The sequence below is a fragment of the Geotrypetes seraphini genome, chromosome 1, assembly GCF_902459505.1.
Source record: "Geotrypetes seraphini chromosome 1, aGeoSer1.1, whole genome shotgun sequence".
In the NCBI taxonomy this organism is placed as follows: domain Eukaryota; kingdom Metazoa; phylum Chordata; class Amphibia; order Gymnophiona; family Dermophiidae; genus Geotrypetes; species Geotrypetes seraphini.
This window is the reverse complement of record NC_047084.1, coordinates 485015736-485027986: the sequence shown is the minus strand read 5'-3', so window position 1 is coordinate 485027986 and position 12251 is coordinate 485015736. Positions and strand designations below refer to the sequence as shown.

Sequence of the window (12251 nt, the reverse complement as noted above, 5' to 3'; positions counted from 1 at the left end):
CCATTTGTTTTCTAATTAGAGATCCTCTGTGTTTATTTCATGCTTTTTTGAATTCCATCACCATTTTCCTCTCCATCACCTCCCATGGGAGGGCATTCCAGGCATCCACCCCCCTCTCCATGAAAAATAATTTCCTAACATTAATCCTAAGTCTTCCTCCCTGCAACCTCAAGTTATGTCCTCTAGTTTTACAATTTTCCTTTCTCTGGAAAAGATTTGGTTCTATCCATGTTGTAACATGTAGGATACAGCACTACCTGTTGCCTCAGCAGACCTTGTCTTTTTAGAATGAGTTACTGTAATGATGAGAGAGGAAGCAGAGCAACCAAAAGGAGGAAGGGGATGTCAGATCTTCCCAAGAAGGCTGAGCTTGGTCTTTCAAGTCAGCAAATGACACTATACCAATGTTTTTCAATGCAAGGCCCGGGGATCAATGGCATCTCTCGGAGACTTCTACGGTAGATCAAGTCATCTTTCTGGGGGTTTTCCTGCTATTCTAACCTTTTTACCCAGGCTCAGAATAAAAAGGGGAAAGTGGATTGGGGATGAGTCTCATACTTGAAGGATAAGGCATTTCTCAATAAACAAAGGAAAATGCAACCTTGAGGATACCTCCTTCCCCGATAAAGTTTAAAGGTGGGCTGGTGTGTGTGGATGTCATTGACACATACACACACTAGTCAGCAGTGTCATGGCCCTACATGGTAAGATATCAGGTGGCTCTCCTTCAGCTCATTGGAATCCAAAGTGGCCCCAGTTTAATAATTAATGAAGACCACTGTCCTATACAGTCCACTCTGTCAATAAACCGATATAAATAGAACTGGCAGGTAAAATAAATGTCTTTACTCTTAGAGAACAGAAATAATTTGGTGCTCATTTGAATCCATCTTTTTTAGAGAAAATTTGAAAAGGAAGTTTTTCAGATCTCCGAATAAAACGTGTTGGGTGGAACAGGTACTTCTCTTACTTCGTCTGTAGGCCTTTATTTTCTACTAATGTGTCAATATGGTGAAAGGTGAGTTCATTTACAACAGTGGTCTCAAACTCGTGGCCCGGGGGCCACATGCCAGATACTATTTTGCGGCCCTCAGTATGTTTTTCATAATCACAAAAGTAAAATAAAACAGTTTCTTGATCATATGTCTCTTTAGCTATACATGATATTATTATTAAGACTTAGCCAAAAGGAAAGATTTATAAACTATAAAGAGTTTTACCTCATGCAAAGTTGTCATTTCTGTAATAAGACATTAACTATTTTTTCTGCGGCCCTCCAAATACCAACAAATCCAAAATGTGGCCCTGCAAAGGTTTGAGTTTGAGACCACTGATTTACAACATTTTGCAGTCCTAAGAAGTAAACAAACTATTACACATTTCATAAGAGCAATTTCAAATCTGGATATACAGAGCTTTATATTTAAAACAGTTCTGCAATGGGTGCTGAATAGGGCAACATAATTCTTTGATCGCTAGCTTGAAAAAAAAAATTGGCACCTTACACACTAGTCAATTTATTGAGGCATAAGGTTTCGAGGAGAGCTTTCAAGGACTAGAGTCCACTTCAACAGATTCTAGTTCTCAAAAGCTCATGCCTCAATAAATTGGTCAGTCTAAAATATGTCGCCTGTCTCTCTCGATTTTGTTACATCAAACTTATGATTACTCCTTTTTAGGTTTTTATCAGATTTTTCTAAAAGCCTGTCTGAATCCCTGGGAATATTACTGTATGAGTTTGCTTAAAGGAAGCTCTCTAGGCCCCACCTCAATCCCAGGCATAGTAGTAGTGAGGGTGGGCATGGGCCAGAAGTTAAACTGTGCCACTTATGTGACTCACGCTGCACAGCTCAAACTGACCTCTCTCCCATACTACAGGATGGGTGGGATAAGTTTCCTTCAATTAAGTCAATGGCAACAGCCCTTCAGAAAAGCTCTCAGTGTGCTAAACTGAATGGGTTTTCCCTCCTCAAACACAGAGGAGGCTATAAATACTTTACCACAAGTGCTCCATTCTATGGAGGAGACTTTACAGTGACAATGAGAACATTAGCTCATTCCAGAACAATAGAGGTCTTTTTCACAGGCCAGAAGAGAGGTCCTGCTGCTAAATTCCAAAAGGGGAATCCTTCACAGACACTGGCCCTTCCTTAGCATACAACTAACCCATTTACAAGGCTAAATTAATGCCTACAAACCCTGGGAACAGCTAACATTATGAAACTGTACAGCTAGATCTGCTCACAGAAATGCTCGCTATCTCAGACATGCAAAGAATTTGTCTTTAAACCCATACCAGGTGGATTTCCTTCTGGCTTGAGACCAATTTCTCTCCCAAATCTGTCACATATTTCCACATAGATCTGCTGTTTCAATGAAATCTACTTCAGCTTTTCTCAGGAGTCAAAGGACATCAACACGTCCGTTTCACTAAAAATGCTCAACGGCCCCAAAGATTTTCCATAGATCTGCAGAGCTGCATGGTAAACTCTTGTTTTTCTTTATCATGATTTGGACTGCAACCATATATAGTCACATGTACGTGCACATTTGCTAACAAGTTGACTCTGAGACTCAATCTCTTCTCCCTCCCTTCTCTCTAACATATGTCTGGTTTGCAAAAAGCACTTATGCCTGGGATTGATGATGGTCCTTCCCAGGAGAGACTCTTCCTTCCCACTTCCACTAGGACAATAGCTCTGATGTAAAAATGATACTCTCACCAAAGGATTCACATTCTACATTATCCTAAAGCATGCAGACCTTCCATCTCCAGAGAAAATCGACCAAATCATAGCATCTAATTCAATAAACAAGTCCAATTTCCTGCAGGAGAAAAAAAGCCCCAACAACCTATGTTTGTTTTTTTTAAGTTCCTGTTCCTCATTTTCTAACTTGGAACACGATGTATAGCTTATTTTCAAAGTAGAAGTCTCTTTGGTACACCATGAGAGGGCAATTCTATATCAGTGTGCCTATATTTGGGTGCCAAGAATGAGCATAAATTACTAGAATACTGGCCATGGTACAGCATTAGATACATCCAATTCATTCCAGTTAAGTGCTATTCTATAAACTGGCATCTAAATGCAATAGTGCGTAGTTTGAAGGTGGCTGTACACATGGGTGGAGTTTAGCAGATCATGGGCGGAGCATGCATATAAAATAGTATCATTTATACCTTTTCTTGGGCAATCTATGCACAAGCATTCACACCATCTCTATGGTTGGTATAGGCTGTCGTGCCTAAAATACGAGAGTTATTGACAAAGTTTCCGCATTTTCATATGTTTGTGGGAAATGGTTGGGTGGGAGAAGTGGTAAGAGGGCGTGTTGTAGAATGTCATGTGACTAGCCAGTCAGAGAAGCCAGCTTACCTTGTAGGTAGTGATGTAATTTGCTTCTGAGATATCTAATAAATAGCATTTAAAAAAAATAAAAGTGCGGAAACTTTTTAAAGAGCCCTCGTATTTGCTCTGCTGTGCTAGTATTCTATACAGAAAAGTAGACATGTACCGGTTAATACTTTGCTAGCAGCCCTCAGTGTTTTTTGGGTTTTTTTTAAAGCACTGACCATTGCTGGCTAAAATCAGCCCTGAATATTCACCACCTGGGTTCAGAGCCTGGCAGGGAAGGGGGCTGAGTTCAGAGCCTAGTAGGGCAGGGAGGGAAGGGGGCTGGATGCAGAACTTGGCAGGGAGGGAGGCTGAGTGCAGAGCCTGGCAAGGGAGGAGAAACTGGGTGCAGATCTTGGCTGGGCATGACACTTGAATATTAAGCCCCCGTCTTATATTCGAGTCAACCATTTTTACTCCTTTTGGGGGGAAATGGGAGTCTCGACTTATATTTGGATAAACTTATATTTGAGTATATATGGTAATTCTGCATACAATTTACAATTTTGTTAACAGCATAACAGTAGAGAGACCAAATATAAACATAAATGCAATGAATGAGGTAAAGTCAAAATCAGTAAACTGAAACTTAATAGGACTACCATGAAACAGTTTCAAAAATATACTTAATAAGAAAGATATAATACATACTAAAAGGGAGACATAAGTATCTAATAAGCACAAATCAGAACATTCAAATAACATAGATCTGACGCTGCTTTTCTATAATAAGGCTTATCCTATACCAGATGGGTTAAATGCAGATATTATATGGGGACAAGATGGCTGGTAGAATGCTTTGGGATAAACAGATGGAAGGCTAAACTCAAGACAATACTTGAGTGCAGTTATGCCAGGTCTATGGCTGGTGTCACTGCAGGCTTGTAAATGTCAGGTGTACTGATTCTGGGTTACACAAGTATTTTACAATGGAATCTGGGCACCCAGATGCGGTTATGGAATAGGTTCTCACTGCATTGCTTTGGGACACCTAAAATAAGATAAATTGCCTCCGGAATGTTCTGACAAGAGAAAGTGGCTAGTGGTGAGTGCAATGCGTGACCTTAGAATTACATGGTTCTAACTGTACCGAAAGTCATTCTTGCAGTTAGAACCTTGTAATCCCATGCATAGACTAATTTCTGTACATAGAACCATGTAATTTCTTATGAAATGAAGGAACGGCTAAGATGCAATAAATCCTCGTGAGTGTTGTAACATCTACATGTCAGATAGAACCCGGAAGTCATCGGAGTTAAAAATACTGGAAATTGTCATTTAGAACCCTGCAATTCTAAGGTCGTAAATGGTCTAAGAACTATGGAAGCCAGGTTCAAGTTCTTTTTCTGATATTAATGCTCTTTGTGACTTTGGCAAATCATTCTCTCTCTCTCTCTCTCATTGCTTCAAGTGTGCACTCTGAGGCAGGGACATGTTGTACCTGAATGCTCATTACCACTCTACAGCACTGAATATATCCGGCAGCACTATAAAAATGAATATATCATTATACCCAATGAAAAATTCCCAGCTCTGGGGTGGGATTTAGAGGGGGAAGGAAGAAGGAGAGGAGTCCCAGTTATTGCACAACAGAGGCACCATGTGGCTGGCGTTAGGACAAACAATGAAGAAAAACGGGAAGAACCAGTCTCTATACCTCAAGACAAAGCAAATAGCAGAGATGACCATAAGAGTTAAATAAATAATGATGGACACCGTGCGACGAAAAACACTATAAAAAGGTCCTTTATTAAAAACAGTTCATACATCTGTTAGAAGGATTCAACACGGTCCATGTTTCTGCTAAATTGACTGCATTCATTTATATAATTTTGATTTTGCATCACATATCTTGGTTGAATTTTGTGCATTTAATACAGGGGTGTCCAACCTTTTGACTTCCCTGGGCCACATTGTCCGAAAAAAATGGTTCTGGGGCCGCACAAACGCTGCAGCAAGACAGAGGAGGGAGCCAGCAAGATGGTAAACACCCAGAGGCAGCAGAGGAAAACACTGCATCGCCCTCGACCGGGGCCGCACAAAATACTTCTTGGGGCCACAGGTTGGACACCCCTGATTTAATATATACAAAGTGCAAGTTTCCATGTTTATTTATATATTAGTTATTTAGATTGATGGATGCATTTATGTCTTCAATTGCTATCTTTGAACTTTGATTTTCCATTTTTATTTTGTATACATATTTTTATACGTATACGTAATGTTCTGCCAATGAGGTTTTCCGCCCAAACACCTTAGCCACTGCTGTGGCGGTGGAAGGGTTTTTGTCTGAGGCTTTTCCTCCCTTTGGGGGTAACTTCCAGCTCATGTTATAGTTTGTTACCCTGTACTAGCTTGCTCTGAAAGTGTTTGTGGATACATTCTAGCTTTTTCACATATTCTGAGTTTGAATATTAAAATATCTATATAATAAAACCGTAGGCGGCGCATGCGCAGTCTTATCGGCGTGCTTCCATGATCCGTATGTCCGTGGCCGCCAAGACTGCAGCATGCCCCGCGCTTACTACGGCCCCACGCGCAGCTCAGTTCGGCACGGCGGTTTCCCCAGATAGGGGAAGCCGAAAAACTCAATCCTGCCTCATGGTCCTGCCGCCGCTCACGAATTCCCCCCCCCAATCCTCCTGCAACAGCCGCTACCGCTCCTGTTCAAAGCGGCCTGCTGAGGTTCGCGGCCGCTGTAACGAACCTCGCAGGCCGCTCTCCACATGGTAGCACGTTCCCTCTGACGCAATCACGTCAGAGGGAACATGCTACCGAGTTGGAGAGCGGCCTGCGCGGTTCGTTACAGCGGCCGCGAACCTCAGCAGGCCGCTTTGAACAGGAGCGGTTGCGGGAGGGGGGGGGAGGTTTAACAGGAGGAGTCGCCGAAAAAAACCTTCAGCCGCAGCAGGCCAGCACACGGGAAGGGAAGGGGGAGGGGCCGAACGGAGCAGGGCAGCTCAAGGTAAGAAGGGAATGGGGGGTGGGGGAAAATGTTTCTACTACTCAGCAGGGACCTGGAGGGGAAGGGAAAACCGCTGCTGCTTCTGCAAAGGAAAGTGGTGGTAGGGGAGAGAAGGGAATGGGGGGTGGGTGGGGGAAAATGCTGCTACTACTTCTCAGAGATCTGGAGGGGAAGGGAAATATCACAGCTGCTTCTGCAAAATAAAGTGGGGGGGGGGGAGAGAAGGGAATGGAGGGTGGGGGAAAATGCTGCTACTGCTTCAGCAAGGACCTGGAGGGAAAGAGAAATACCGCTGCTGCTTCTGCAAAGGAAAGTGGGGGGGGGGAGAGAAGGGAATGGGGGGGTGGGTGGGGGGAAATGCTGCTACTACTTCACAGGGATCTGGAGGGGAAAGGAAATAGCACTGCTGCTTCTGCAAAGGAAAGTGGGGGGGGGAGAGAAGGGAATGGGGGGTGGGTGGGGGGAAATGCTGCTACTACTTCACAGGGATCTGGAGGGGAAGGGAAATAGCACTGCTGCTTCTGCAAAGGAAAGTGGGGGGGGGGGAGACACAGAAAGAAATACAGACAGACAAAGGAGGCTAGGGAGAGAGACAGACAGAAATAAAGACAGACAGGGGACCAGAGAGACACAGAAATAAAGACAGACAGGCAAAGGGTGCCAGGGAGAGAGAGAAAAAAATTGCAGGAGGGAGAAAGACAGAAAGAAAGGAAGAAAGAAACAGGAGCAGGGAGAGAGACATAAAGAAAGAAAGACAGACAGCCATATATTCTAGCACCCGTTAATGTAACGGGCTTAAACACTAGTTTTTAGACATAATTGGGCTCTTGATGCAGCGATTTAGCTGAAACACAGACTGTTTCAAGTTCTTCACAGAAACAGAGAAAAATGAAAACAGATAAAGACCATATGGCCTATGTAGTCTGCCTAACCATGCCATCTATTAACCCCTCCTCGCCCTTAGAGATTCAATGTACTCATCCCAAGCTTTCTTGAATTCAGATACACTTCGAATAGATGTGTGAGCTGATTTTAATAAAGGATCTTTTTATATTGTTCTCAGTTGCATGTTGTGCATTACTATTTGTCTCTTTCGCTCATCTCTGCTGTTTGTTTGCTTTGTTAGCCCAAACTACTGCAGGGTTTTGGAAGGAGCTTTAGTTTGTGTCCCATGGCCAAGAACTCTGGTTGCAGTGGCTGAGCTAAGTGATTTGGAATGGGGTTAAAACTCTGGGGAGCTGCAAATGAAAACTCATGGCAGCTATTTTGATGACAGCTCTGCACAGGGCAGGAGCATAGGACAATTGATCCTGCCCTGCGTCGCCGCTAGACCACCAGGTAAGGTCTGGGGAAGGTCCAGAATGCAGCGTTTCTTAAAAAAAAAAAAAAAAATCGCGAATAACCGAATCCGTGGGTAATGCTAGTCCAGTGAGATGGATCCATTCTATATCTTTTACAATGCTCATAGTATATCACCCCCCCCCCCCAATCCACACCAGAAGGACTGCTCAGTTACCCATTTATCAAATGACTTCTGGCTCTCAGGGTAAGGGTGTTTCAAAAAGCTTCCCAACTAGTCTGAAATGCCATACCCAGGGGTGAGCTCATATCCGAAATCTTATGGCATTCCACAGAAAGGATATTGATCATTTGTGCCGCCACAACTATAATGAGGGAGATTCAGACAAGAGCCAGTGAAGTAAAATCACTCTCAGTAGTGCCAACACAGAACAACAATAAAATAATTTAAACCTCTTTCTTGCCAAGCATGGTCAAAGGTAAACACCACATAGTAATTTAGGAGTGACAATGAGTTTGACTGACCATATCTTTTCTATAAAGCCAAGGACCTGTTTCCAAAACTGAGACATGAACAAAAGACCACAACATATGACCCAGAGTTGCAGCACGATGTCCACAACTCAAACAATGGTCTGTGGGGGCTAGCAGGCACGCCTTTCTGGGAGAAATAAAATTCTTATGATTTTATATTGCATCTCCCAATATTAACTTACATTTATAATGGCTGGAGTGGGAGGAGTTTTTGTTAATTTTAAGAGCTCTTACTCCCCCAAGAATGAAGGAAAATTAGAATGAAAAATTAATTAATTTGTTTAATTAAAACATTTTATAGCCTGGATGAGGACTATTTACTTATGATTTTGGCTAAATGTACCCTTCACACTGCATTGTTTCAGATGGGACATTTCTAAGCCTTACCTGGGGCAGTTTTGTAGCACACGGTTCTGGTAGGCAGTACAGGGGCAGTCTTACTGCTGGGGCTTTGTGGGCTCTGTAGGCTCTGTCTTTGCCTCTTCAGTTCTTCCTCTCTTTGCTGGGCTGCTCTGATCTCCTCTTCAATCATAGACAATGTCCGTTGCTTTTTTGACCTCAGCTTAAAAGGCCCCACCATGACCTCAGATTCTTGAGAGGCCAGAATGGAAGCAGTGCTTCTCAGCTCAGCTGCCTCAGAATACTTGCTGAAATAACTACCCTCGGGTCTGTTTTCTCCTACATTAACTTGGTAGCTTGCATAGGGTGCTGGAGAATGCTGCAGGTCTTTCTCTTCCCTGAGTTCAGAACCTTGGTCTGATGAAGTCTTTGGTATCACTATCGGGTCTCTTTTTTCTTGTACTGGAGAAGAAACCTGAGGTGGTTCAAACATTGTGGTTTGGTTCTCAGAGCACAGTGATGGCACTATACCCATTTTCTCTTCTTTCTGTAGTGGGCACTCTTGTGTCTTTGGACTTTCTTGCTCAGTCGAGACCTCCTGTTCCACGGGGCACACATGTGCAACAGAGTCTTTTAGTCTCGCAGAGACAGTTTTTTCTGCTTGCTCTGCTATGGCTTGCTGAATTGCATTCTGAACTAAAAGAACAGCCTGGTATTCGAAATGATCACTGATTAACAGGGGCTCTGGAAATGTGGAAGATGACGAGTGAAAGCCAGGATTGCTATACGATTCAGAAATCCTCTCAAGGCTGCAGTCGATAGGATTATCAGTAAGGGGTGTTTGTGGTTGAGAAAAGTCTCCAAATGAATTCTCTTGGAGAGCATTCATGGTTTCATTTGATGCACCACTATCACTAATGTTATCCATGCTGAAGTCATTGGAAAGGGTTTCCAAGATTGTTGTATCCTGAGATCTCACAGACAGCTCATCCAAGCCAGAGTCCAGCTCTTCTGGAGGTGAAGAAATACCGACACTTCTTGAAAAATTATCTGAAATATCACTGTCGTACTCCTTTATCTCTGTAAAGACTGCTCTAGCACTCATAAATTCTTCCTCATCCATCCATGACTTGGCAGGTTGTTGAATTTTTGAGTTATCAACCTCTGAATATTCTTCTACTGGTTCTGTGGAAGCAGTTTGAGTTTCTTTGTACTGATCCTCAGAAACACAGGGGACTTTCTGAGTAACTTGATTGTCTTTTGCTTCTCCCGTTTGTTTACTTACAGAAGGTGGCCTCAAAATTAATGGCTTGTCAGCTGGGGATACACCTAATGATTTGTAGAAAGGCTTTACAGAAAACAGTTTGGGTGTGATGGATCTCTTTTGCGAAATCTGTTGGTTAGGCTGGCCTGTATTTTCCATAAACAGAAACTGTTTTCTAGCAGCTGAAAAATCAATTTGCTCTGTGACAATATCTTCCTTATTTATATTACCAGGTTCCAGTGGTACAGGAGAAACAGACTTCTGTTTTGGTGATGGTGGCAACACACCCTGTTGCTGTTGCCTTTGCTTACGCTCTATGTACTTCTTGTGAGATTCCAGATGCTCTTCATCTAACTGCTCCTCAAGTGTCTTCTCTTGGGGTGGATTCCACCATTTTGTCGCAATGCTGGGATTCTTTTTCACCGCTTGGCTTTTGATAAGCTCCTTTCTTTCCTTTTCTAGTTCTATGACTTCTTCGGATGGCCTCACTTTCCTAATTCTGATCTTCTCTTTCTCATCTTCCTCATCAAACAGCTTAGATGGTTTCTTATCTTCGTGGAAAGCTCGGAGCTCAAACTTTGCCTCTTTCTTAATGGTGGTTAAGGTTATTTCTCCATCTTTGGAGGACCTCCTTGAACTGTTTGATGAGCTTGGGCTTGCAGGATATTTTAAGCTGTCAAAAGTCTCTTCTTTGAGTGGAGTTTGAGGATGGCCATTGGGCTTGAACTCCTCCAACATACTGGGCTCACTCTGGTCAGAAATAAGAGGCTGTTTTAAATCAAGCATAATGACTGCTTTTTCAGTGAGTGTAGCATCACCTATAGAATTAACAGATTCGCCAGAACCATCTACAATCACAGCACCTGGCACAGGAGATGAGGTCCCATTGAAGGTGTTTTCTGTGGATGAATCACAGTAGTTTGCTTCTAGCACCTCATCAAGATATCTAATCTCTTTAGCCACATCACTGTCTAGGGATTCGTGCCTGTCCATAAGCCCATTGTGGTTGGCAACTGAGGAAAAGAAATGATTTTTACTCTCTAGAGGGCTGGTGGATGTTACCAAGATGATGTCTTTGTGCTCCGAGGCTTCGATTTCCATGGTTCCTTGGTTTGCACAGAGTACACTGGCAAGATCCTGGAGACTGGCGCTTTTTCGATCTCTATCCTTTTTCAACTTACTGTCATCCTTAGAGATTTCAGGTGATTTCTGAAATAAAAGAAAAGAAAAACGAATAAAGATATATGGTGTTTCAACCTAAAAATATATGGGTATCTTTTATGGAATAGGTCAAACACTTACAAACTTATACACAGCATTTGGGAAGCAAGCAACCCTTCAGAAGCTTTACATGATACTGAAACAAAGACATATCTCTGATTTTCAGCTAAGACATGCATAACAAGTTATACTAGAATTAGTTCTTCACTCAAAAACCACCATTTCGGTACTTAACGTGTCAAAATCTGACATCTCAAAGAGTACTTGTCCTCCTAGAGCTGTACAAGGTTACCACTAAAATCTGTCTTGTCGATCAAGTTTCAGCATAATGATCCTTAAAGTTAACCTTGACAAAAGGTGGTGAAAGTTTGCAAACCATTTCTTTGTTGTGGCAACAAGTGATTTATCACATACTGGATGTCATCAGAACCAAGATCCTCAAATAAAGGCAGAAGAATGAAAAGCATGCGAGTGATCTTTTGTGTCCTGGCAGAAATCAGGGGCCAGGAGACTGAAATCCATGTGAAGAAGTAGCTGGAAGACGTCGGTCAAACTCTGCATTTAAAAATCAGATTTAGGTGCTACTGCTGTTATTTTGCTTCCTAAATTACTTAAAATTAACCTTTTATTTGGCATTGTTGCTCAGAAGCAACATGTGTTTCTATGGCTCTTATGGAAGTTCTGCATCTCCAAATGCCTATTATTTGAGACTGTTGCTCTCGTTCAATATCAAGTTACATAAAGCAGCCATTTCACCGTCTGCCAATTAAAGAGTTAAAAAAGTACTTTTGGTTTTTCACAACTCATAAAAAGATAAAGGGCCCAACATTCAGCTGGCAGTGATCATCATGTTACTGACCACACAAGTATTATCCCCAAAAATTTAATACTGGGCCATGTTCAGGCTCCAGCATTGCATTTCCAGGTATATGGAGTAGAGAATGACACGGTGAGAAAATTCATCACCGTTTCCGACCCCGCGGATAACCGTGGGAAAGCATTCCATGCTGTTCTTTAGTATCCATCTCAAACTCAGTCCTTCTACACCAGTGTTCTTTAATGCAAGGCTTGAGGGTCAGTGGCTGGGCCCATTTATACTCTGATTCTTCCCTCTCTCCTTAAAGAATGACATAGAGATGGTTCCCCGCGGTTATCCGTGGGGACGGGAACGGTGATGAATTTTCTCACCGTGTCATTCTCTAATATGGAGCTCACAAAAACAGTCAGTTAAGTA

General features: G+C 42.5%; 1 protein-coding gene across 9 annotated transcripts in view; it reads right to left on the bottom strand.

The window, feature by feature from the left end:
* The window catches only part of PALM2AKAP2 (PALM2 and AKAP2 fusion), a 484740-nt gene that overhangs the window by 28262 nt on the left and 444227 nt on the right, over positions 1-12251 (bottom strand). For all 9 annotated transcript variants that reach the window (XM_033925871.1, XM_033925880.1, XM_033925927.1 and 6 more), the window contains one exon: positions 8581-11005. In XM_033925871.1, the coding sequence (XP_033781762.1) occupies positions 8581-11005 (2425 nt within the window). The remainder of the gene's footprint in view (positions 1-8580; positions 11006-12251) is intronic.